Source organism: Glycine soja, chromosome 19 (genome assembly GCF_004193775.1).
Source record: "Glycine soja cultivar W05 chromosome 19, ASM419377v2, whole genome shotgun sequence".
Taxonomy (NCBI): Eukaryota; Viridiplantae; Streptophyta; class Magnoliopsida; order Fabales; family Fabaceae; genus Glycine; species Glycine soja.
Window position 1 is genome coordinate 32209415 of NC_041020.1, and position 24846 is coordinate 32234260.

The 24846-nt window shown below is 35.5% G+C and overlaps 1 protein-coding gene across 1 annotated transcript; it reads left to right on the forward strand.

Annotated features, from left to right (window-relative positions):
- Positions 1–17256: 17256 nt before the first annotated feature.
- Positions 17257–19814, forward strand: LOC114400342 (SWI/SNF complex component SNF12 homolog). The gene is made up of 3 exons (XM_028362778.1): positions 17257–17501; positions 17566–18939; positions 19400–19814. The coding sequence occupies exons 2-3, from the start codon at positions 17576–17578 to the stop codon at positions 19470–19472; spliced, it is 1437 nt and encodes a 478-aa protein (XP_028218579.1). The 5' UTR covers positions 17257–17501; positions 17566–17575; the 3' UTR covers positions 19473–19814.
- Positions 19815–24846: the final 5032 nt, after the last annotated feature.

Sequence of the window (24846 nt, forward strand, 5' to 3'; positions counted from 1 at the left end):
AATGAACAATGAGTAATTAATGCTTGAATAAATTCATTACACATACTTTTTTATAATTCTGATTATTTTAAATTAATGTTATTTTAAATTTTCTTAAATTAAAAAATATTTATATGATATACGAGATATTTATTTTTTATTAAAAAATAATCTTTCATCAAATAGAAAAATAAAACTAAAACTATGCCTTACGCAATATTTAAAAGGCATACCTAACAATTTAAAAAAGTTGCAAAGTTTGTAATTATATGTTTTTTTACTGAAGATGTTTAAAGGAATTAGTGTTTAATAACAAGATAATGATTTTTTTTGCCAAACTATATTAAATATTTAAATTTTATAAGCATATATTTATATAATATATGACCAAATGTTGGTTAAAACATGTTAACCCTTGAATTATATAAAGGGTGATGATTATTTGGTTTCTGAATGTGTAAATCGGTGGTGATTTAGTTTTTGAAAAAATAAGAATTTTGATTTAATCCATGAATGTTTAAAAAGCATGACAATTAAGTTTTTTCATTAATTTATATTTGATAATTTTGTCATTAAGCTGTAGTGTTAAAGAACTAATTTAATATTAAATGGTCTGGCATGATGTAAATTAATACTTTCTATATATTTAGGGAATAAATCAAAATTTATGTTCTTCAAGTTACTAAATTATCATCGATTTTCACATTTAATAATAAAAATAATAATTTTCCCTTATGTAAATCAATATTTACATCAATATATCAATAATAATTTATATCAAATAATATTAATATTTAAATTATAAACTCACATGAGATAAAATATTATATGCAAATATATTAATTTAGAAGAAAATAATTTTTTTTCTTCTAATTTGAGTCTTATAAAATTAATCAAGGAAGATATTTTTTTCTTCTTAGTGTATTCTTTACAAGAGGTAGGTATAGCAATATTTTTCATAAGAGACATTTTTGCTAATCTCAATTCAATAGGTAAATATAATAATCATTTATAGACATGGAATAAATGGTGTCATTTTAACCTGAATTTAATTGAAACTTTTAATTACATTAATTTAAAATTTTAATATTTTCATAGTTATCATTGAAAGTAGGAGTACCTTTAAATATTTTTCTTCCAAAGAAGCTAAGTTACTCAATTAATTGGCTTTGGGTATTACAAATAAAGATTCAAATTTTCATGAGTAAAACCCTAACTTTGTAAGCTTCTTTTAATTCAGTTAGTAGTACTAAGAGACCATTGCTTTAGTATAAAAGATTAATATATACTATCAATATACATCATACTGTAGTACCTCATTTTTTCTATTTTTCTTTTTGTAAAATGTATTTTGGATAATGAGATTTCATTACTTTTGTATTAAGGTGGTGCAATCATCTTGATCCTCAATTTAAAGAAAATTCCTTTACAAAAAAAGAAGGAAACCATTTGCAGCTCATGAGCTTTACGAAACAAGGTGGGCAACCATTGCAAAGCTCTTCTATGAAAAAACTAATAATGCCTTAAACAACCATTGGCATGTTTTAATGGCAAGAAAGCAAAGTAAATGCAAGAAAAAAAGCTTGCAAGAGTTTATTAAAGATTCATGCGTAGAACAAAGGAAGAGAAGTTGAATTCAAACTTCATAAGCTCTATGAAATTTAAATTCAATTGTCTTTCTTTGTTTCGTGTATGAATCTCTAATAAGCTATTGCAAGCTTTTCTTCTTGGATTTCCTTTGCTTTCTTGCGATTAAAACATGCCAATGATTCTTCAAGGCATTATTGGTTGTGTCATTAAAGATCTTTGCAATGGTTGTCCAACTTGTCCCATAAAGCCTATGAACTGCCAATAGCCTATCTTTTTTCTCTTTTGTAAATGGAATTTTCTTAAGCTGAGGATCAAGATGATTGAGTCACCTTAATCTACAACTTTTACCAGGACAAAAGTATTGAAATCCCATTATTCAAAATACATTTTACAAAAATAAAATTAGAAAAATATGAGGTACTACAGTATGATATATATTGATAGTATATATTAATCTTCTTAATCTTCTATACTAAAGCCAATGGTCTCTTAGTACTATTAACTAAATTGAAAGAAGCTTATGAGGTTAGGGATTAAAGTGATGATTTATTCATGAAAAATTGAATCTTTATTTGTAATGCCCAAAGCCAAATTAACGGATTAACTTCTTTGCAAGAAAAATATTTAAAGGTACTCCTACTTTCAATGTAATTAAAATTTTCCATTAGATCCAGGTTAATATGACACCATTTATTCTAAATCAATAAATTATTATCATATTCACCCATTGAATTTATATTAGCAAGAAGTATTTTTTTATAGTGTAAGAAACTGAAATTCTGATACTGGGGACAGATGTCGTACAGGATGTCACGACATCACGCTTCAGAACATGCAGATTGTCTTTGACTGTATGAACAGATTAAACAAGTAAATAACACAAGAGAATTGTTAACCCAGTTCGGTGCAACCTCACCTACATCTCGGGGCTACCAAGCCAGGGAGGAAATCCACTAAAATAGTGTTAGTTCAAGGTCTAACAGCCACTGTTTACAACCTTCTCACCTAACCACTACCCGTGCAATCTCTACCTAAGAGCCACTCTTAGATATGAGAACCCCGCTCACTCCCTCTCAATCACACTCCCGTGTTTACAAACAAATCAAAGACACACCAGAGATCAACTCTGAACAAAAGGGATCAACCCTACACACTAGAGATCAACTCTACACACTCAGGTCCAACACTTGATGTTAGGGTACCATCAAGGTGGCTCACAAAACACTCAAGTCCCAAAACTCACAAAATAACTTTTCAATCCCGGACTTGGTACAGAACTCGTGCAGCCTCCATGATTATATAGCAATGTGCGTTTCTGGGCTGCAACTCCTTGTGCTGGATGAGATCTATCATTCTTCCTGAAAATCTGCACTTAAAGATCTAAAAGATACAGTTTGATCTTTTAGTTTTTATCTTTAATCTTTAATCCCTGAACGAACTCTTCTACTTTGAAATTCGAACTTTAATTATCTTTTAATTCGTTCCTAAAGATAGATCATCTAATCTCTTGCTAACTGCACAATAATCTGTTAAAGATATAACAGATTTAAGTGTCCAGTATTTTCGGGCCGGATGTCAGGACATCGTGTCCGACATCGTGGATTCTGCAGCTTCAATTCTTCATTTGACATTTTATCTTGACTTATGCATTGTGCAGCAACTCCAGTATTTTCGGGCAAGATGTCAGGACATTGTATCCGACATCGTGGATCCTGCAACTTCAATTCTTCATTTGACATTTCATCTTGCCTTGTGCATTGTGCAGCCCGATCTTATTCTTTAACATAACGTTGGACATCATGTGCAGCAACTCCAGCTTTCCTTCATTGTCTAAGTGCTTATGTTTTAACAAAATCTTAGCCAATCTTTTAAAACTCCGTAGAGCTAAGCACTAACAATCTCCCCCTTTGGCAAATTTTGTCTAAAACATACTTAGACACTTCCTGAGCAGGTACGAGCAGTTATGCAAGTGGGATCAGCAACTTTCATTATCAGAGTAATCAAGCACAGCGGAAATTCTTCAAGTTGCAAATCTACAAGTCTTCTCCAGGATGTCAAGACATCTCACGTGACATCAGCTTTCTGCTTCTGCTCCCCCTGTCTTCATGCTTACTGCAGCATCTTCTATCAGCTACTAGTCTTTTCCAGGATGTCAAGACATCTCATGTGACATCAGCTTTCTGCTCCCCCTGTCTTCATGCTCTTACTAGTAGCTTACATCAATCATCCTCAGCAGCAGCAGTCTCCCCCTCAAGATCATATTCATACAACTCCCCCTCAAAATCATGAATCATGCATACATCGTATCCTACTGCCATACATCGTATCAATCATGCATAATACTACTATATAGTGTCCTACTACTCAAAATCATGCATAATAGCAAGCATAATACTATTACTCCCCCTTTTTAGACAGAATTTGACAAAAGTAGAATGCATGAACTTAAGGTGCAAATATTACAGACCAATAGTAATCAATTGTTCAAAGGGACATGCCCCTATAGCTAGTAAAAAGCAAAAAAAATATAAAGGTCTGATGATCATGGGGTGGCTTCAGAATCATCATCATCGGATTCTGTATCCTCTGCTGCATCTTCCTCATCGGCTTCTTCTTCTTCTTCCTCAGCTTCTTCTTCTTCTTGCTCAGCTGCTTCTTCTTCCTCGGCTGCTTCACCATCATCAATGCCACTTTCTGAGAGCCTTTTGATCAGCCGTTCTAGCTCCATCTTCTTCTCTGTGGTGGCTTTGATGGTTGCTTCCAGCACCTTGCATGTGTCCTTGAGTTCAGCAATCAAGGCATCCTTGGACACAGCACCTGAAGCAGCTTTCCCTGATGTCGAGACAATGTCTGGGACATGTGTCCCCTCAAACAATTTGTAATGCAGGGATAGAGGAGATTCTCTCTTCATCACAGAGTCAGTGTAGTTTAACATATTGGGATGTTGACTCAACATAATGCCACACAATACAGTAGGGAAGGCAATGGGTAATTTGACAGCAAATGATTCTGAATGCTTAACAGTTTGATCAAAAATATAGTTTCCAAAATTAAATTTGGACTTGGTTCCAACAGCATACAGAAATTTACCCAAACCTGTGGCAACAGTGGAAGTATGATTGGTGGGTACCCAGTTTGCAGCGCCAATCCTGTGTAGGATTGCATACTTCACACTTAGCTTCCCTGCAGAAAGCTTCCCTTTCTTTGGCCAATGCTGGACTCGTTTGGCAGTGATTTCCTTGGCAATCTGATGCTCAGAAACATCAATATCCACCACTCCTTCAGTAGGTCTGCCCAGGTACTTGTTGATCACAGCAGGGGAGAATCTAACACACTTTCCTCTGACAAACACCTTTTGATACTCATCACTCTTTCTGTTTGTTATGTCAGAGGGAATGTTGACAATAAATTCCCTGACTAGGCTTTCATAACAGTCTCCCAACTTGGTGACTGTCTTCAGTAGTCCAGCAGCCTTGATGAGTTCCATGGTCTCCTTGCAATCCAAGGCATCTCTTCCCAGTTCTCTTTCAACCGCAAGTCTGCGTTGATACACGAATTTCCACCTTTCAGCATTGCCAATGGAGTGGAATGAGATGTTGTCCAATGGTGCATCAGGGACATTTTCAGGCACCTTTTTCCCAGATTTCTTGGCCCTCTTAGATGTCGAGACATCTAGTTCGACATTATCATCAGAATCAGATGAGGAAATTTCTTTCCTCTTCTTGGAAGGAATTGCGACTTTGCTTCGTCTGGATGAGGTAGGAGTGATTGGTGTGCTCTTCTTCTGTGCCATAGTCTTGATTCGTCCAGACCTCTTAATGGGAGTTTTTTCCTTTCTGCTTTGTAACCTTTCTGCAATGCCAGGTGCCAACCTGTTGGCAATGGGTTCCTCATCAGATTCTACATCTTCCAGGTCAATGAGGTCACCAGGAGCAGGTTCTGGTGCCCTTGGTGCAGGGGTCTTCTCTGTGGCTTGATCATCTTCTTCTGTTGATTCCTCTTCACTGGGTGAAGGGAGGGCTACAGCATTTGGAGCGGAAGATGTTGGAACATCTTTATCAACATCAGGCACAGAAACATTTGGGGTGGAAGATGTTGGGACATCTTCATCAGCTTCAGGGACAGCAACATCTGGGGTGGAAGATGTTGGAACATCTTTCTCAGCATCAGGAACAGAGGCGTCTTTCAAAATGCTACTCACAATACTACGGATTTTCTTGTCCATCTCCGTGTCTACTTCCCTAGGACTTGTTGCAAGGCTAGGGTTTTCAGCAATCTTCACTCCCTGTTGTCTTCTGGGAACCAGTTTTTCAGGAACAGGGGCTTGACCAGGAATCATCTGTATGGGCTGGATATTGAATTCAGGTCGTTCCTGGTTTGATGGTGCAGAGGGTGAACCAGGAGCTGAAGTTTCTTTTGGTGAGGTAGCCATGGAAAAGCAGAGCGTTTGGAATGATTTCGTAAATCTCTGAGAGCTGTTGGGGAATGATGAAAACGAGATTACCACGAAAATATAAATTTGAATGAGGAATGTAGAGGGACGTGTGAAGCAACGGTCGAATTTGTTTTGCCTCAGTAGTGAACGTGCTATTAATGTTAAGTGAGATGTTTGAGGACGTTCAGATAGCAGTAGTTGCTATAATTCCTCTAGCAGGCAAATGCCCAGCTTGCCCCTCAGTTTTTCAAACTGATTTGCATCCAATACCTTTGTGAAAATATCTGCTATTTGTTCCTCAGTGTCAACATGCTCCAGTGTGATAACTTTATCATCAACAAGCTCTCTGATATAGTGATGTCTAATGTCAATGTGCTTGGTTCTGCTGTGTTGCACAGGATTTTTAGAAATATTAATAGCACTCAAGTTGTCACAGTATAATGTCATGACATCTTGTTCGACATTGTACTCCTTGAGCATCTGCTTCATCCAAACTAGTTGTGAACAGCTGCTTCCTGCTGCAATATACTCTGCTTCTGCAGTGGATAGGGACACACAGTTCTGCTTCTTGCTGAACCATGAAATAAGATTGTTGCCCAGATAGAAGCATCCACCAGAAGTGCTTTTTCTGTCATCTGCACTTCCAACCCAATCAGCATCACAATACCCAACCAGCATTGAATCTGAACAATGACAGTACATAATCCCATAGTCACTGGTGCCATTTACATATTTCAGAATTCTCTTTACTTGAGTCAAGTGACTAATCTTGGGATTGGCTTGATATCTTGCACAAACACCTACTGCATAGGTGATGTCAGGTCTGCTAGCTGTTAAATATAGTAAGCTCCCAATCATGCTTCTGTACAGACTTTGATCAACACTGGTGCCAGCTTCATCTTTTGTCAGCTTCAAGTGAGTAGGTGCAGGTGTTCTTTTATGGCTGGCATTCTCCATCCCAAACTTCTTGACAATGTTCTTTGCATACTTGCTTTGTGAGAGGAATATGGAGTCTTCCATCTGCTTCACTTGAAGTCCCAGAAAATAAGTCAGCTCTCCAACAAGACTCATCTCAAATTCAGATTGCATCTGTTGGACAAAATGTCGAAGCATCTCATTCGACATCCCTCCAAACACAATGTCATCAACATATATCTGTGCTATCATCAAGTCATCAGCATCTTGTTTGACAAAGAGAGTCTTGTCAATTCCTCCCTTCCTATACCCTTGCTGAGTAAGGAACTCTGTTAGCCTTTCATACCAAGCTCTTGGAGCTTGCTTCAATCCATAGAGAGCTTTCTTGAGCCTGTATACATGATCTGGATGAGTTGGATCTACAAATCCCTTTGGCTGCTCCACATAGACTTCTTCATTCAGGTATCCATTCAGAAACGCGCTCTTCACATCCATCTGGTACAGCTTGAATTTGAGGATGCAAGCTACACCAAGTAACAATCTGATGGATTCAAGTCTAGCAACAGGAGCGAAAGTTTCATCAAAGTCTACACCTTCAATCTGAGTGTAGCCTTGAGCAACAAGTCTGGCCTTGTTCCTGGTTATAACATCTTCTTCATTGGTTTTGTTCTTGAAGATCCATTTGGTGCCAATCACATTAGTTCCCTCGGGCCTAGGAACTAGCTCCCAGACTTCATTTCTTTTGAATTGCTCCAATTCTTCTTGCATAGCATTGATCCAGAACTCATCAGTCAGTGCCTCTTTCACATTCTTGGGCTCAATTTTGGAGACAAAACATGAGTTGGAGACAATCTCAATCTCCCTTGATCTTGTAGTGACTCCTCTGTTTGGATCTCCTATAATCAGCTCCTTGGGGTGCATCTTCTGGATTCTAATGGAGGGTCTCTTGTCGGGTTGGTTGATGTTTGATTCATCTGTAGCAGAATCAGAGTTTTCTGCATTCTCTGCACTTTTAGCTGTATCTGCTCCATTGTCTCCCGATGTTCTGACATCTTCTTCGACATCCTTCTTTCTTGCTGGAGTTAGATCATCAACAACCACATTGATGGATTCCATCACAGTTCTGGTTCTGGAGTTGAATACTCTATATGCTCTGCTGTTTGTAGAGTATCCCAGGAATATTCCTGCATCACTCTTGGGATCCATCTTTCTCCTTTGCTCTCTATCTGCCAAAATGTAACATGGGCTTCCAAAGATGTGAAAGTGCTTGACAGTTGGCTTCCTCCCTTTCCAGATTTCATACAGTGTGGTTGAAGTCCCTCTTCTAAGTGTGACTCTGTTGTGGATGTAGCATGCTGTGTTCATGGCTTCAGCCCAGAGATTATAGGGAAGTTCTTTGGCATGAAGCATGACCCTAGCAGCCTCTTGCAAAGTCCTGTTTTTCCTCTCAACTATGCCATTCTGTTGTGGTGTAATGGCTGCAGAGAACTCATGAGTGATGCCTTCAGATGTGCAGTATTCAGTAAACTTGCTGTTTTCAAACTCTCTGCCATGGTCACTCCTGATTCTCTTGATCACACAGTCCTTTTCTCTTTGAAGTCTTAGACTCAACTCCTTGAATACTTCAAAGGTGTCTGATTTCTCTCTGATAAAGTTGACCCAGGTAAATCTGGAGAAATCATCCACAACAACATAGGCATACCTCTTTCCTCCAAGGCTTTCAACTTGCATAGGCCCCATCAAGTCCATGTGAAGTAGTTCCAGCACCCTGGTTGTGGTCTGATGTTGAAGCTTCTGGTGGGACATCTTGACTTGCTTTCCAATCTGACATTCACCACAGATTCTGCCTTCTTCTATTTTCAGATTGGGAATGCCTCTAACAGCACCTTTGTCAATGATTTTCTTCATGCCTCTTAAGTGCAGATGTCCAAATCTTTGATGCCATATTCTGACTTCATCTTCTTTGGAGGATAGACATGTGGAGGAGTAACTGGTTTCTTGAGGTGTCCATAGGTAGCAGTTGTCCTTTGATCTGCTGCCCTTCATTAGAACTTCACTCTTCTCATTTGTCACCAAGCATTCTGACTTTGTGAAGTTTACCTTGAATCCTTCATCACACAGCTGACTGATGCTGATCAAGTTTGCAGTCAGTCCCTTCACCAGCAGTACTTTGTCCAGACTAGGAAGTCCATCATGGACTAGCTTTCCCATTCCAGTGATCTTTCCTTTAGAGCCATCTCCAAATGTCACATAGCTAGTGGAGCAAGGTTCAATGTTCACCAGGAATTCTTTGACTCCTGTCATGTGTCTGGAACAGCCGCTATCTAGGTACCAATCTTCCTTAGCTGAAGCTCTAAGTGAAGTATGAACAACAAGACTAACAGTCTTGTGTTTTGGAACCCACATCATCTTCCTTCCGCTGTTGCTGCTTTGAGTTCCATGATGTGGATGGCCATGTAGATGATAGCAAAAGGGCTTTATGTGACCATACTTGCCACAGTAGTGACACCTCCACTTCTTTCTTTTGCTCCTTTTCTGCTGCGTTCCATGATGTCGAGACCGATGTTGTGACATCGTGGCTCCAGTGCTGTTTTTGGCAGGAACAAAGTCTGTCATGGTTGTTCTGCCAGCAGACTTAGGATTAAATCCAAGTCCTCTCTGGTTTCCAACATTCTTTCCAAGCTGTAGCACCTCATCAAGCGTATCTGAGCCTTTATTCAGCATCTTTATTGACTTTGTCATATTTTCCAGTTTAGAGTTCAGAGAACCAACTTCTCCTTTAAGCTCAGAGATCTCCTCTTCATGTGCCTCCTTTTCAGCCTCCAGATTTGCAATGACCTTCTTCAGTTGTGCTTCTTGCTGAAGGATCTTCTCACTTTTGATGCATAGTTTTCTATAGGATATAGCAAGCTCATCAAAAGTGATTTCACTATCTGTATCACTTGAGTCTTCAGCAGATTCAAATCTCCCAGTGAGTGCATTTACATCTCTGTCAGAATCACTTTCTTGTTCACTCTCTGTATTATCAGACCGACATACAGAAAGTCCTTTCCTCTGCTTCTTGAGATGAGTGGGACATTCAGCTATGATGTGTCCATAGACTTCACACCCATGGCATTGAATTCCTTTGCTGTGACTGGGCTCTTCATCTGACCTTTTCTGGTATTTACTACCTTTCCTGATGTCGAAAGGGATGTTCTGGACATGTGGTTTCTGCCTCCTGTCCGTTCTGTTCAGCACTTTGTTGAACTGCTTTCCAAGGAGCACAACTGCCTTAGTCAGACCTTCATCAGTATCCAGGTCATACTCATCTTCTTCTCCTTCATCATTGGACACGAACGCCAGATTCTTGCTCTTCTTTTCAGCCCTATCCGAGAGTCCTAGCTCAAAGGTTTGAAGGGAACCAATGAGTTCATCTACTCTCATGTTGCAAATGTCTTGGGCCTCCTCTATTGCAGTGACTTTCATGTCAAATCTCTTAGGCAAGGATCTGAGGATCTTTCTCACCAGCTTTTCATCTGTCATCCTCTCTCCCAAGGCAGTGCAAGCATTGGCAATTTCAAGAATGTTCATGTGGAAGTCATGAATACATTCTTCCTCCTTCATCTTCAGATTTTTGAATTTTGTGGCCAATAGTTGCAATCTGGACATCTTCACTTTGGAGGTTCCTTCATGAGTGGTTTTCAGGATCTCCCATGCATCCTTGGCCACTGGGCATGTGTTGATCAGTCTGAAGATATTCTTGTCAACTCCATTGAATAGAGCATTCAAAGCTTTGGAGTTTCCAAGTGCCAATTCGTCTTCTTCTTTAGTCCAGTCTTCTTCTGGCTTCAATTCATCAGTGGGCTTTCCTTCTGTGTCCAGCATCTTGGGATGTTCCCAGCCTTTGATGACAGCTTTCCAGGTTCTGCTATCCAGTGATTTGAGGAAGGCCACCATTCTTGCTTTCCAGTATTCATAGTTGGTTCCATCCAGAATTGGTGGTCTGTTCACTGGTCCTCCTTCTTTCTCCATGTTCATCAGAATTTATCTCCCTAGATCTCACTCAGTGATTTCGAGTGCCTGCTCTGATACCAATTGAAATTCTGATACTGGGGACAGATGTCGTACAGGATGTCACGACATCACGCTTCAGAACATGCAGATTGTCTTTGACTGTATGAACAGATTAAACAAGTAAATAACACAAGAGAATTGTTAACCCAGTTCGGTGCAACCTCACCTACATCTGGGGGCTACCAAGCCAGGGAGGAAATCCACTAAAATAGTGTTAGTTCAAGGTCTAACAGCCACTGTTTACAACCTTCTCACCTAACCACTACCCGTGCAATCTCTACCTAAGAGCCACTCTTAGATATGAGAACCCCGCTCACTCCCTCTCAATCACACTCCCGTGTTTACAAACAAATCAAAGACACACCAGAGATCAACTCTGAACAAAAGGGATCAACCCTACACACTAGAGATCAACTCTACACACTCAGGTCCAACACTTGATGTTAGGGTACCATCAAGGTGGCTCACAAAACACTCAAGTCCCAAAACTCACAAAATAACTTTTCAATCCCGGACTTGGTACAGAACTCGTGCAGCCTCCATGATTATATAGCAATGTGCGTTTCTGGGCTGCAACTCCTTGTGCTGGATGAGATCTATCATTCTTCCTGAAAATCTGCACTTAAAGATCTAAAAGATACAGTTTGATCTTTTAGTTTTTATCTTTAATCTTTAATCCCTGAACGAACTCTTCTACTTTGAAATTCGAACTTTAATTATCTTTTAATTCGTTCCTAAAGATAGATCATCTAATCTCTTGCTAACTGCACAATAATCTGTTAAAGATATAACAGATTTAAGTGTCCAGTATTTTCGGGCCGGATGTCAGGACATCGTGTCCGACATCGTGGATTCTGCAGCTTCAATTCTTCATTTGACATTTTATCTTGACTTATGCATTGTGCAGCAACTCCAGTATTTTCGGGCAAGATGTCAGGACATTGTATCTGACATCGTGGATCCTGCAACTTCAATTCTTCATTTGACATTTCATCTTGCCTTGTGCATTGTGCAGCCCGATCTTATTCTTTAACATAACGTTGGACATCATGTGCAGCAACTCCAGCTTTCCTTCATTGTCTAAGTGCTTATGTTTTAACAAAATCTTAGCCAATCTTTTAAAACTCCGTAGAGCTAAGCACTAACAGAAACTACAATTTAAATTCACTAAAAACGTTTTTCAATTTGTCATCCAATCCTATTTCAATAAAATGTCTCCTGTAAAAAGTACGTATACAAAATATTGCTACATCTACCTCTTGTAAAGAATACACTAAGAAGAAAAAAATATTACACTAAGACCTTAACTTTCTATGCCTATGGTACCAAACAAAGTCCATGAAAATACTCTACGAGTACATGCAACCCATAAGAAGCCATCGACATACTAATTGGTGTCTTCAACACTTGCACTCTTAGCTAGAATGATATTTCCTAGTGACTATTAGGGTTACCCATCTTTAGTTCTATGCTTTGACAACATGGGATTAGCATGAGTCATTGGGGTTTCTTCACCAGGTATCACCAGCCTCAAGGTGGGGTTGAAATAACCCATCACGACTTCCACCAGCCAAATTCATACATGCTTTTCTCTACCACATTTCTTAAATGCTATGGTGCATGATCCCTATACACAATGCACATGGTTCTACTAAACATACCACACGAAAGATTCCATCTCTCATGGGTTAGGTTCTTCTTTATAACAAAATCTGGTTTCATCATGCATACCATTGCATAGGGTCACACATAAGCATATCAAGCATTTTCAAAATAATTTGCATACTCTTTTTACAAAGACACCACATATTTAAGCATAAACCAACAACACAATTATCCCTTAAGAAAGTAAACTTTCTTACTCTAAAAAGGAGTTTTCACTTGGCAAGGGATGCCTTTGCTTAGCGAAACAACATAGGGGAAATCCTAAGGGGGTGTTTGATTTGGTTGTTTTCTGTTTTCATTTTTACTGGAAATAGAAAATGGTGATGAAAATGGGTTTGGTTGAATTTCTGTTTTCATTTTCTGTGAAAATATTTTTTCAAACGAACAAAAAATTGAAAATAATAAAATCTCGTTTTTAGTTGAAACCAGGAACCTTATTTTGGGTAAAATGAAAACGCGGTGGTAAGGAATGTAATTTTAAACAAATCTAAAAATACATTTCCTGTTGAAAAAGAATCTTCAGTGTTTTTATTTCTTGAAAGCAGAAAACAAGAAGTCAAACCAAACATGTTTTCAGAATTCTAATCTTTTGAAAATGAAAACAGTTTTCAGAAAATAAAAACAGGAAATGAAAACAGAAAATGAAAATGCAAACCAAAAACACCCTAATTTTTTTCCCACATTTTGGCTTGGCGAGAAACATACTTGCTCAACGACACTTACTTTGCTTACTTAGCTAGACTAAATCTCACTTAGCAACACAGTGCAAGGATCATAAGCCAACTTTCCATTTCATTTTGGTTTAGCAAGAGTGGATCTTACTTACCACAAACTTGATGTGCTCTCTAAATTATTTTTGGTTCGCAAGGATAATCTTGTTTCCATCAATTTTATGTGCTCTGTGACTTATTTTTGCTTAGTGAGAAAGAATCTCACTTAGTGCAAAATTGATTTGATCTCTAACTTATTTTGACAGATAACATTCTTGTAAAGTGAACCCTTTACATGGACTTACTTTAGTCTTTGGACTTTTTCTCGACCTGCGAGAGCTCTTCCTCGCTATGCAAGATGCGACGAACAAAACATTGTAGATGGGGCCGTCCTAAAGACTCCCCAAACACCACCAAACATTTCCTAGACACTCAAAATAGTTCTAAACACAAATTAAATCGTTAAAGGACAAAGTAGATCAATTTATTTTGCAAAATTCAAACATGCATGCCATCAATTATCAAGTTTTCAATTTCAATAACACAAACAAATAAGGGAAAACTGCATTTAAGTATAACACATAATTCAATCTCAAATTTGAATCCCAAAACACTTCCAAGATTTGGGGTAATCAGATCCCCTCTTGCACACAATCACATAATTATTATCAATTGGGGGTCTAGGGTCAATCACTTTACCCACAAACAAAGACATAACCATGAGCTAGATAGTCTCACACCTTCTTACCTTGAAATAAGAGATCCATGACAAAAGGATGAAACTGTGAAATGGTTCCTACTATTCCTCATTCCTTAACTATAGCAACTCTAATGGCACGGTTTGTCAAAGAGGCAAGAATGAGAAATAGGGATACATGTTAGGTTAAGAAACCTAGACCAAGGTAAGTTGGGCTTATAAAGATAAAAGCCCAACACAAATGTCCAAGAATTCGTAAATATTTTAATAAAATATTTTAGTTATAAAATTCCTTCTTTTCTCTGAGGCTCTAAACCCTCTCCATAATACTTTATTAATTAAAATAAAACAATATATATATATATATATATATATATATATATATATATAATAATTACTACCACATATGTATTTGTATGTATAAATAAGGAAAGAAAACATTAGGGTGCTATATATTCAAAGCAAAATCAGAGCTCTACTATGAACATTATTCCATACAAAACAAATAAATGACACGAAAAATTACCATACAGTTTATATATAAAACCTCTTTAGGTAAATATTCCTAAACAAACAACACAATGCAATGGAGGTATGTTCTAATAGCCAAAATGATGTCACTAAAATATATAATGAATATTCAAACTGACTAAAAAAATATTACTTTTGGTATTCTATATAAGAAATAAAAGATTTTTTTTGTCTTTTTCTTACAATAGTACTTTTATGTTTTAATTATAAGAAACATGTGACCTCTTTCAAATATATTAATGGTTAGTTTTCTTTTATACCTTTGATTTACAGTGAAGTATATTAACTATATATCACTCATTTCTCATGAAAATAAATGCACTTATTGAATTAATAACAATATACCTCATTCTCATTGGATGAAAAAAATATTCTTTGATTAATGAGTAGTATCATTTTATTTAATCACTTCTTAAACCAATTAATTTTAGGGTGACTTTGAATAAAATTTAAATTTGTGACAATATTAATTAAAATTAACTACTTTTATTGGTATTAACTTATGAGATAAGTATTTGTTTCTAATATATAAAACTAAGATATTATTATTATTATTATTATTATTATTAAAGTAAAACTTAAACTAAATGAAATTAAGTCAACAAATTTAAACAAAATAAAATTTTAAAAATAAAAAGCGAAGAATTTAATTATGATATATTAACCATGTAAGGATTATTTTACACTGTTATCCAATAATAAATTGTCATACAATTGAAAACTAATAATTTTTATTATAATCACTTTGATATCAAAATAAAAATAATTTTAAGCTTTATTTGTATTATAACATTTATAGGCAATAGGAACATAAGATCACACTCATTGCTCTTAATAACAATCTTTTAAGAAATAATTTAATGCTTTTAATAACAATTTTTAAGAATATGAGGACTATATATATTAAAAGATTGCACTTTTGAATGTGTTCCCTCCTCGTGCTATTCATTTCTCACCCAAAAGCATCTCTTAAATGGTAGCAATATATCTTAAAGTGCAAATATGAAATAACCTTTTCACCAAAAAAATAAATGAAATAACCTAACATGGTATGCATGTGACGAGGGAATATAACTAAAACTGAAATTTGGATATATGTGGGTAATAGAAATTTGATAGGATAAATTCAACGACTTAAAAGTGTTTACTGTTTAGGATGAAAATATCACATGAGCTCCAATTAAATTATAAATTTCCTTCAAATATGCAAAAAAAAAAGGACAGTTTTTATGCACTCTAATTACAAGGAGCTTAACCTTTTTTCTTTGCATCTTGCTTCTCTTATATACACACTATAAATTATGGAACCTTCATTTTGTACAATACATATTTTTTATTTGATTTTTTTAATTTATATTTATTTTATATTTTTAGTTCTAAATTTCTGTGCAGAGGACAAGTATTTTTGTATTTTTTTTTTTAAAAAAATGTGTTTCTGTATACTTTTGCTACAAAATATTAATTAAAACACAATATCACAAGTTATTTTCATGTGACATTGTTTTAATGTATAAGTAAATAGGTAATCATAAATTATATAGATAATTTTGTTAACTTTTTAATATAGTAACATATTATATAATACATGTGTAAAGTCAAATATGATCTCAACACATTAGTGTATAAAGAAGGGATCAAATTACTTTAAGAGTAACATATATTAATGAATTGATTCTCTCCTTGACTAAGATTTCAAATTTAAATCTTATAAGTTGTAATATTTATGAGTGCATCAAGCGGGGATAATATTTTTATACAATTATTTAAATATTAAATTCTAATAAATAACTATTGAATAAATAATAAATTTAACAAAATATTTATTATTTATCTTATGTGTAAAACTAAAGATAAGATCCATTAGTAGAAGAAAATTATGCAAATATTAACTAAAATATATATTTTTCATAATATTTTTTTTAAAAAAATCTCATATATATATACAAATTATCTTAAATATGTCATTGCTTAGAGTTAAAAAAATGTAGTAGAAGAGAGACTTACCAAGTGGCCAGTCAAATTTTTTAATAAAGATTAATTATCAATAAAATTAATAAATATTTTAAACAAATATCATGATATAAAAAAATTATTCTCTATCTTTACCCTTCATTTTTTAATCCAATAGTCAAAGGTGAACTGTTTACATTAGAACATTGAAAAATCATTTAACTATACACCAATACATAAATAATAAAACTTAAAAATAGTTAAAATCACACGATTATTTGAAATGTATTTCTTGTACATTAAAAACATTTCTTATGTATATATATTTATATTCTTAATTAATAGTAAAGCATTAATGGCTAAAATATACTTTAGTAGTTTATTATATATATATATATATATATATATATATAAGAAACGTTTTAACGTATTTTTGAAATTTTTTTCTTTTGGAATTGATTAAATATGCTGAAAATTGTGTAAAAATAAGTTTTAAGAGTATTAGATTGTTTAATTTTTCAGTTACTCATCGGATTCATTTCTCTAATTTTAATTATTTTTATAATTATTTTTAATTCAAGCATCAGTTGAAAAAAAAAATCGTGTATTTTAGTCTACATTAATTAATTCCGAAAGGCAGAAATTCCTTAATTGATTCTTCTTGTGTCAAACGACACCGTTCGAAGCAGCTTATAGCATGTTTGAAAAGCCGTCGTTACAATTTCCCACGAACGCAAAGGTGAACAAGAAGCCCAACTCCCAATGTTGGATTGGCGTTGAAACGTGAGTTTCAAACGCCTTTCCAAACACGCTATTTAGTGTCAGAAGTTAGAACTGAAGTAGTACTGAAAAAGATTGAAAACAACAAGTGACTGTCCTTGACCTCCGCTTGCCCAATTTTCCAAACCCTAACACCACTTCCCGGAAAACTCGAAGCTCAATTTGCACCGTTTCTCCAATACTCTCTCTAAAGGTAAATAAATCCCTCTTCGCTCACAAAATCATATTTTTAGTGCTTCACTGATATAATTTTTCAGATATGCCCCAATGTCTATGAACAACAACAACCCTTCCAATCCCTATGGACCCTCTTCCACCGCCAACCCACATTCCCAAATTACCCCTGGCCAGGGCCAGTATCCCCGGTCCCAGGCCCACGCCATCATCCAAGCCCAGTTCCAGGCCCAGCTCCAAGCCCACGGGCTCACCCTCAACCCCAACGCCAAGCGTTTCCCTCCAAAACCCCCTATTCACACCGCCACCACGCCGTTTAAACAAACGGAACCCGCTCCCACCGTACCGGCTCGAAGGAAGAAGCATAAACCAAACGAGAAACATCTTCCTGAGAAAGCCTTAGCAATTCTCCCAGAATCGGAGATTTACACGCAGCTTCTCGACATAGAAGCGCGTGTGGACGCTGCACTCGTGAGAAAGAAGGTTGACATACAGGAGGCACTGAAAAACCCACCCTGCATTCAGAAAACGCTGAGAATCTTCGTGTTCAACACGTTCGCGAACCAGAGCAGCGCGGATTCCTCGGCTCCCACGTGGACTCTTAAGATAGTTGGGAGGATTTTGGAAGATGGTGAGGACCCTGAACAGGCAGGGGATGTTGCTGCCCAGAGGATGATGCCCCCTTTGTATCCAAAATTCTCCGCGTTTTTTAAACGAGTAACGATTTATCTTGACAAGAGGCTGTATCCAGATAACAATGTCATCTCTTGGGAGAATTCGCGGTCCTCGGCCGCTCACGAAGGTTTTGAGGTGAAGAGGAAGGGTGACAGGGAGTTCCCGGCGCAGATTCGGTTGGAGATGAATTACATGCTGGAGAAGTTTATGCTGTCCCCCGCGTTGAGAGAAGTGCTTGGTGTTCAGGTTGACACGCGGGCGAGGATTGTTTCCGCAATCTGGCATTATGTGAAGGCGAGGAAATTGCAGATCCCGAATGATCCTTCGTTCTTTCACTGCGATCAGGCTCTGCAGAGGGTGTTTGGGGAGGATAAGGTGAAGTTCACGATGGTTTCACAGAAGATTTCGCAGCATTTGTTTCCTCCACAGGTTATACTTTTGGAGCATATGATCAAGCTCTCCGGGAATAGTCCGGTTGGGTCTGCTTGTTATGATGTGATGGTTGATGTTCCTTTTCCCATTCAGAGGGAATTGAATGCTCTGGTGGCCAATGTGGAGAGGACCAAAGAGATCGATGCATGTGATGAGTCCATATGTGGAATCATTAGAAAAATACACGAGCACCGAAGGAGGCGAGCATTCTTTGTTGGTTTTAGTCAGTCTCCTCTGGAATTTATTAAGGCCTTGGTTGAATCTCAAAACAAGGATCTGAAAGTTTTACTTGGAGAATCTCGTCACAATGCTGAAAAGGACCGCAAGTCAGATTTCTTTAAGCAACCCTGGTAAGCTGAAGGGCTATTCTCTTGGATAGTCTCATACCATTGTCCTCTGTTGTTCTATTTATAGGTTGTCTCTCATCCACACACTGCTTTTATTAGTTGAAAACATGCCATCAGTTTGTTATGGATGATCATGAGCTTAGCCAACATGATTTAAAATTCAGGTCTAAAATTTCTTGATTGATAGTTCCCATCCATAGATTGCCTTAAGTGAGGGTGATGTTTAATATAACTGGAATTGCGTTTGAGTTTGATGCATGCGCTTACCCTTCATCTTGCATATGATCTTATTTCAATTCAAATGACTGAAAAGAGCGTGATATACTGTTTCATTATGCTCATGTGCCTGGTGAAATTGGACATGAAAAAGGCTCATGTTCTCTCTCTTTTATATGAGCATAGCCAGTTAGTTACCCTGACTGTTAAATGTTATACTCATATCCTTGTTTAACAACTTGAACAGGGTTGAGGATGCTATTGTGCGCTATTTGAATCGCAAACCAGCTGCAGGAAGCGATGCTCCAGGGAGCACATAATGCGCAGAGTTTTAAGTTTATTATGGTCATTTTCTGCTGTAGCTGGTCTTTCATGCATGATGTATCATTTTAAATGGCTCATTTGAGCTCATAGAAACTCTGATAGTTTATGTTGCTAGTTACATATTAGTATCAGTAGTTTCAGTGCTGCAACTTGCCTTGCAGTTCATATGTTAACTTAAGTGCAAGCAATAACCTTGATAGTTTGGACTGGTGTACAGTAATTTCAGACTTAAGTTGTCTTATGGCAGATAAAGTAAAGGTAGAAAAGAAACTTTGCATGCCATGACTGTTTGTTCCGTCTATATTTTGTTGAATTTGATTTGAGTAAAAATTATCTAACTCTTTACCCGTATGCAACTCCAACGTCTCGTTATATTAAAACTACTAGGCATTAGACATGGCAATGGGGGCGGGGACGAGTATTGTCTTCCCAATCCTCGATTCTGACTTCCCAACATGTTTTCATACCTGTACTCGATACCCGATGGATTAAAATTTATTATCTCATCCCCGTATCCATCTGGTATCGGATATTCTTGATCCCGTCTCGTACTCGATTCAAATTAGAAAAATAATTTTTCTTGTAAAGAAAATATTAAAAATTTGATTTTAAAAAAAATAAATTGATTGTTAAACATTTATTTTTAACTACTTATACATCAATAAATTTATAGCGCACGTGTTTACAAAAATCGTTAAGAAAAGAATATTAAATTATGTAAAAATTCTAAAAAAAAATTAACTAGTAATAAAAATTCTAAGTCTTTTGATTAAATTATACAAAAATTCTAAAAATTTTAAGTGGCGAGACGGGTCTGGGTTCGAGTTCAGGGCGGATGTAGTAATCTCGTACTTGTACCCGATTTTTGATTATCGAAAAAAACCTGAACTCAAACTCATACTCGGTCAACTCAGGTATTACCCGTCAAAGTCAAGACGGATTGGGTATTCACGGGTATGGATTTTTTTGCCATATCTACTAGGCATAAATACATTTTTGTTCCCTCAAATTTAGGTCTTAGACATGCACAACTTGTTTTTTTAGTCTTAATTTCGAAAAATGTTCTTTTTAGTTCCTTCCTTGTTAAAAAAAACTACCACAAATTGTAAATCTAAACTGTGAAACATCAGTTAGAACTCAGGAGGGGAGGGGCTAAAAAAAATGTTTTGAAACTGAGTGAAAAAAAAAAGTAATTTAAATTTGGGAAACGGAATACTGAAGTGACCCAAATTTAAGGAATTAATGGCTTATTTAAGTCAAACTATTCTTCCAAATATGCATGTAGTCAAATGAAATGGTCTTGTGATGATTGAATGTAGACATTTTTCATCTTAAAACTTGGAATCATGGAAACACGTTTGTGTAGAATACAATCAGTGTTGGCATGAGCTTCATATAATCATAGTATAATTTTTTTTTATCAACGATTCATTGTATGGAAAAAACTCCTCTCCATTAATTGGATATTTCTAGTTGGAGAGAGAAAGAAAGAAAGGGATTGAGGGATCCAGAAAAGTCCCTTGACTGGAGAGGCCTCAAACCCTCATTTTATAGTTGTTTCAAAGAATTTAATTTTTTATGTATTATTAATCTAAAAAAAATTATAATATCAATTAATAGAAAACCATGATGGATATGACTTATATGGTGGTTATTGTTATAGTTAAATTTAGGATATATGATTATTTGTAATTGATTTGAAGTTTAAGAAAATTACTTATGGATTCTTTCTGTTTTTAAAACTTACACAAATCCTTCAAATGTCATCTAAACATTTGATGGTAACAAATCATGTGCTTTCACAATTTTGAATAAAAAAGACTAAAATATGAATTTCGCCTTCATAAATATGAAAACGTCTAGAATGTAAAAAATTTATCTATTTTTTGTACATACAAAATTTAAATGTTATTTTTTGGTTTGGAATTATGTTTGGGTATATTCCTATCTACGCGTATGTTGTTTTAGAAAGTATTCAAATTTTTTAACTTTTTTAGATCACTTATGTGTATAATAAATATAAAAAAGGTGAAAAATCTAACACTTTCTACAACAATATATATACATGGTAGGTTTGGAGGGACTCAAATCTAATTCCGAGCCAAAAGGTGAAAAATTTAAGTTTTGTAAGAATGAAAAATAGATAAAATATTTTGCAAAACAAATTTCGAACATTTTTATGTTGACGAAGACAAAAAATATATTTTAATATTTTTTTAATCAAAATTATCAATACATATGACTTATTATTGTCAAATGCTTAAATAACATGAAATTTATGTAAATTATAAAAACAGAAGAAAAACATATATGATTTTCTTAAACCTCATGGAATCATACTTAAATTTTTTAAAAAAACAAAAGAGACATATATAATTTCATGGTAAAAACACGTATACTTTACTCATTATATTCTTTAGACTACACGAACGTAAAAAGCTATTGAGAGACTAATGAGTAATGTTTATGGGGCAATGACAAGGCACATATACACGTACTCCTCAGATTCATCTCTTCATACATCTCATTCTCGAGGCAGCGTCCATTCAATTCCACATCCCCCATTCACATCGGTATCATTTTGACATTTTCTATCTGTTTTATTCATCTTTCATTCTTAAAGTTTCGTGATTCAGAGTCATATTATGCTTATGATATATGCATTCACTTCCTAGTTGAGAAACTTGATTTGGGAACTGGGATACCGGTTGGATGAGAAGTCCATTATTGAATGACACTAGAAGTATTCGAGCATACCAAGAAATTTGTCACTGAAATGGTCACAAGGTAAGTGTAAAGTTTTGGTCCACTGTTAAGTGTATAGTTCTGTTCCCTGAAGGCGCCAAGTGCAAAAACGCCCTGGTTTTGTGCAAAATGAAAGTAAAGGTAAACAAACATCCGCGTAAGGAGTCAATTCTGCTTATAGTTAATTGTTAACAATGGTTTCAATTATCTATTTGTTTTTTTTATTTGTCACATCTGAAATTTTGGTCTATGTCTTTCTTGTGTTTAATACCAAGTCACATGATTCGTAGTATGATTTTGTACGTGTTACGGATTCACGACCTTACGAAAAAATTGATACACGGGTTTATACGCTATTTAAATTTATAAAAGGTTTATACACGGGTTTATACGCTTCGGTATATTATTTAAATATAAAAGATTACATAATTTTGATACTATTTTTAATTTATTATATTATATATTGTGTTTTATTTAGTTTATTATTATATTGTATAGTTAATTTTATTATATGTTTGTTTTAATTTGTTTTTTTATATTTTATTATTATTATAAAAGTCTACAAATAACAAAGTTAAAAACCTACCCATGTTATACTCAAGTCTGGATGCAACTTGAGGCCCAAGTCCAACAGTTCAGAAATAGAGTAAAAAAATACACCTTGAAACCCTAAAGATCCGACCCATCAGCTTTGTTAGCCAAGAGCCAACTACGCCTCTGTGAAATTGAAGCATTGTTTCAGAACGAAAATGGAAGAGTTGGAAGTCGGGGATGACACGAAGAAGGTCAGAGAGAGTAAAAAAAAATGTTGCTTTGTGTCACCTCTTTTGTTTGGACCTTTGCTTTCTTTGCAAGTTTGACATTTATAATGAAGAATGTCTTAGGACCACTGTCACCCCTACTTCTTTTTCACATCTGGACTTCTTTAGTTTTCTTCAATTGGGGAAGTGAATTTATGTTTATTAGTTTTTAATTGTTTCTTTTATGTGTTGTTTCTTAGGAGTATTACTTTTGTTTCATTGTTCTTCATTTTTTATTTCTCTATTTCTCGCACAGGGACCATGCTTTCAGTGTGGGGAGGACATTTATTCAAACCATTATACTGCCTATTTGTTTTGCGTGATACATGCATGTGGTTTTTCTGGCACTTATTTTGGCTTTCTTTTTCTTTTATCATATTTTGGGAATAAATGAGATTGCTCATTCAAATTGAAATAAAATAAAATAAAGAGAGAGATTTAGTTAGAAGACTTTGCCAATAGAAGTTGATAGTTAGCACTCTGGTTTGCGACGAAAACTTCTTTGTTGAGACTAAACTCCAAAAGTGTGAGGACGACTGAGATGGGGCTAAACATAGAAAACCCCAAGGAATAAATGTGTGTGATGACCTTTTAGTTTGTGTTGTTCTAGAATTTTTGCTGAATGCATCTGCATATTACTTAATTGCTTGCATGTGAAAAATCTTTCTTTGCTACCAGTCATGAATTTTTATATGATGATAACCTCTATAAGTAAGAAAAGTGGCAATTTGTGAAATAAGGTCTTTCCTCCATAAATTAAAGCCCTAATGCCAATAAAGAAGAACTTTGACTCTATTCCTTTTTTTGAAAAAAAAAGTTCCTAATGAAGTGAATTTGACTTTAAAGCAATAAAATAAGAGAAGGAAGAAGAGGAAAAATAATGACAAGTGAAAAAAAGTGTAAAGAAAAAGGGGATGGAACAATGAGATTAAGGGAAGATCAATGTGCATGAGAGGTTTCATCATTCTTTTTGTGTGAGGTTTTTGTTATATCCATTTTATTCGTGTGACCGACTTGACATATAAGCCTTGATCCCATTACATCCTATGATTTCCCCTATTTTTTCATGTTGGTTGATTTTGTGGTGTGATTTGATTGAAGTGCAAGCCTATGGAACATGCTTCCTGATGTACTTGAGTTTCTATTTCATTTGAATTTGAAATTGAATTTGTAGAACCAAATTTTGGAGGCAAAATTTCACTAGTTATGGTTCAATCCACTAATCCAAGATCAAGTTTAAATTTATCCATTAAGTGTGCTTAGGTATCATGAAACATGTAAAGCGTGAAGGACATGCACAAAATGTGACTATATGATGTGACAATGGGGTGTAGCAAGCAAATGTTCACCTCCTCCTCTAAAATTTAACTAGATTGAGCTTTACCCAATTCAATTAAATTTATTTCCCAACATACACATTAAATATTCACTTAATGCAGGTAAAATTACAAAAATACCTCTAATACAAAAACTAGTTTAGGTGCCCTAAAATACAAGGGCTGAAAAATCCTACATTTTTAAGGTACTCTATCTACATTATGGAGTCCTAAATACAAGGCTAAAAAATAATGAAACCTTAATCTAATATGTACAAAGACAAGTTGACTCATACTTAGCCCATAGGTCCGAAATTTACTCAAAGGTTCATGAGAACCCTAGGACTTTCTCTTACATCTCTGATCCAATCTTCTTGGAGTCTTCTATCCAATGTCCTTGGGGGTAGGATTGCATCATTACCCCCTCCTAGAAAAGGATTTGACCTCAAATTCAGAGGTTCTTGAAATTATGAACTTCTTCCCACAACACCTGTAAAAAAGAATGAAAA

What these genes read in the sequence shown, in the direction of transcription:
- LOC114400342 (XM_028362778.1), top strand. Translation starts at nt 17,576, where the DNA reads ATGTCTATGAACAACAACAACCCTTCCAATCCCTATGGACCCTCTTCC. An exon ending in GATTTCTTTAAGCAACCCTG is followed by an intron (nt 18,940 to 19,399) that starts GTAAGCTGAAGG and finishes CAACTTGAACAG; the next exon opens with GGTTGAGGATGCTATTGTGC.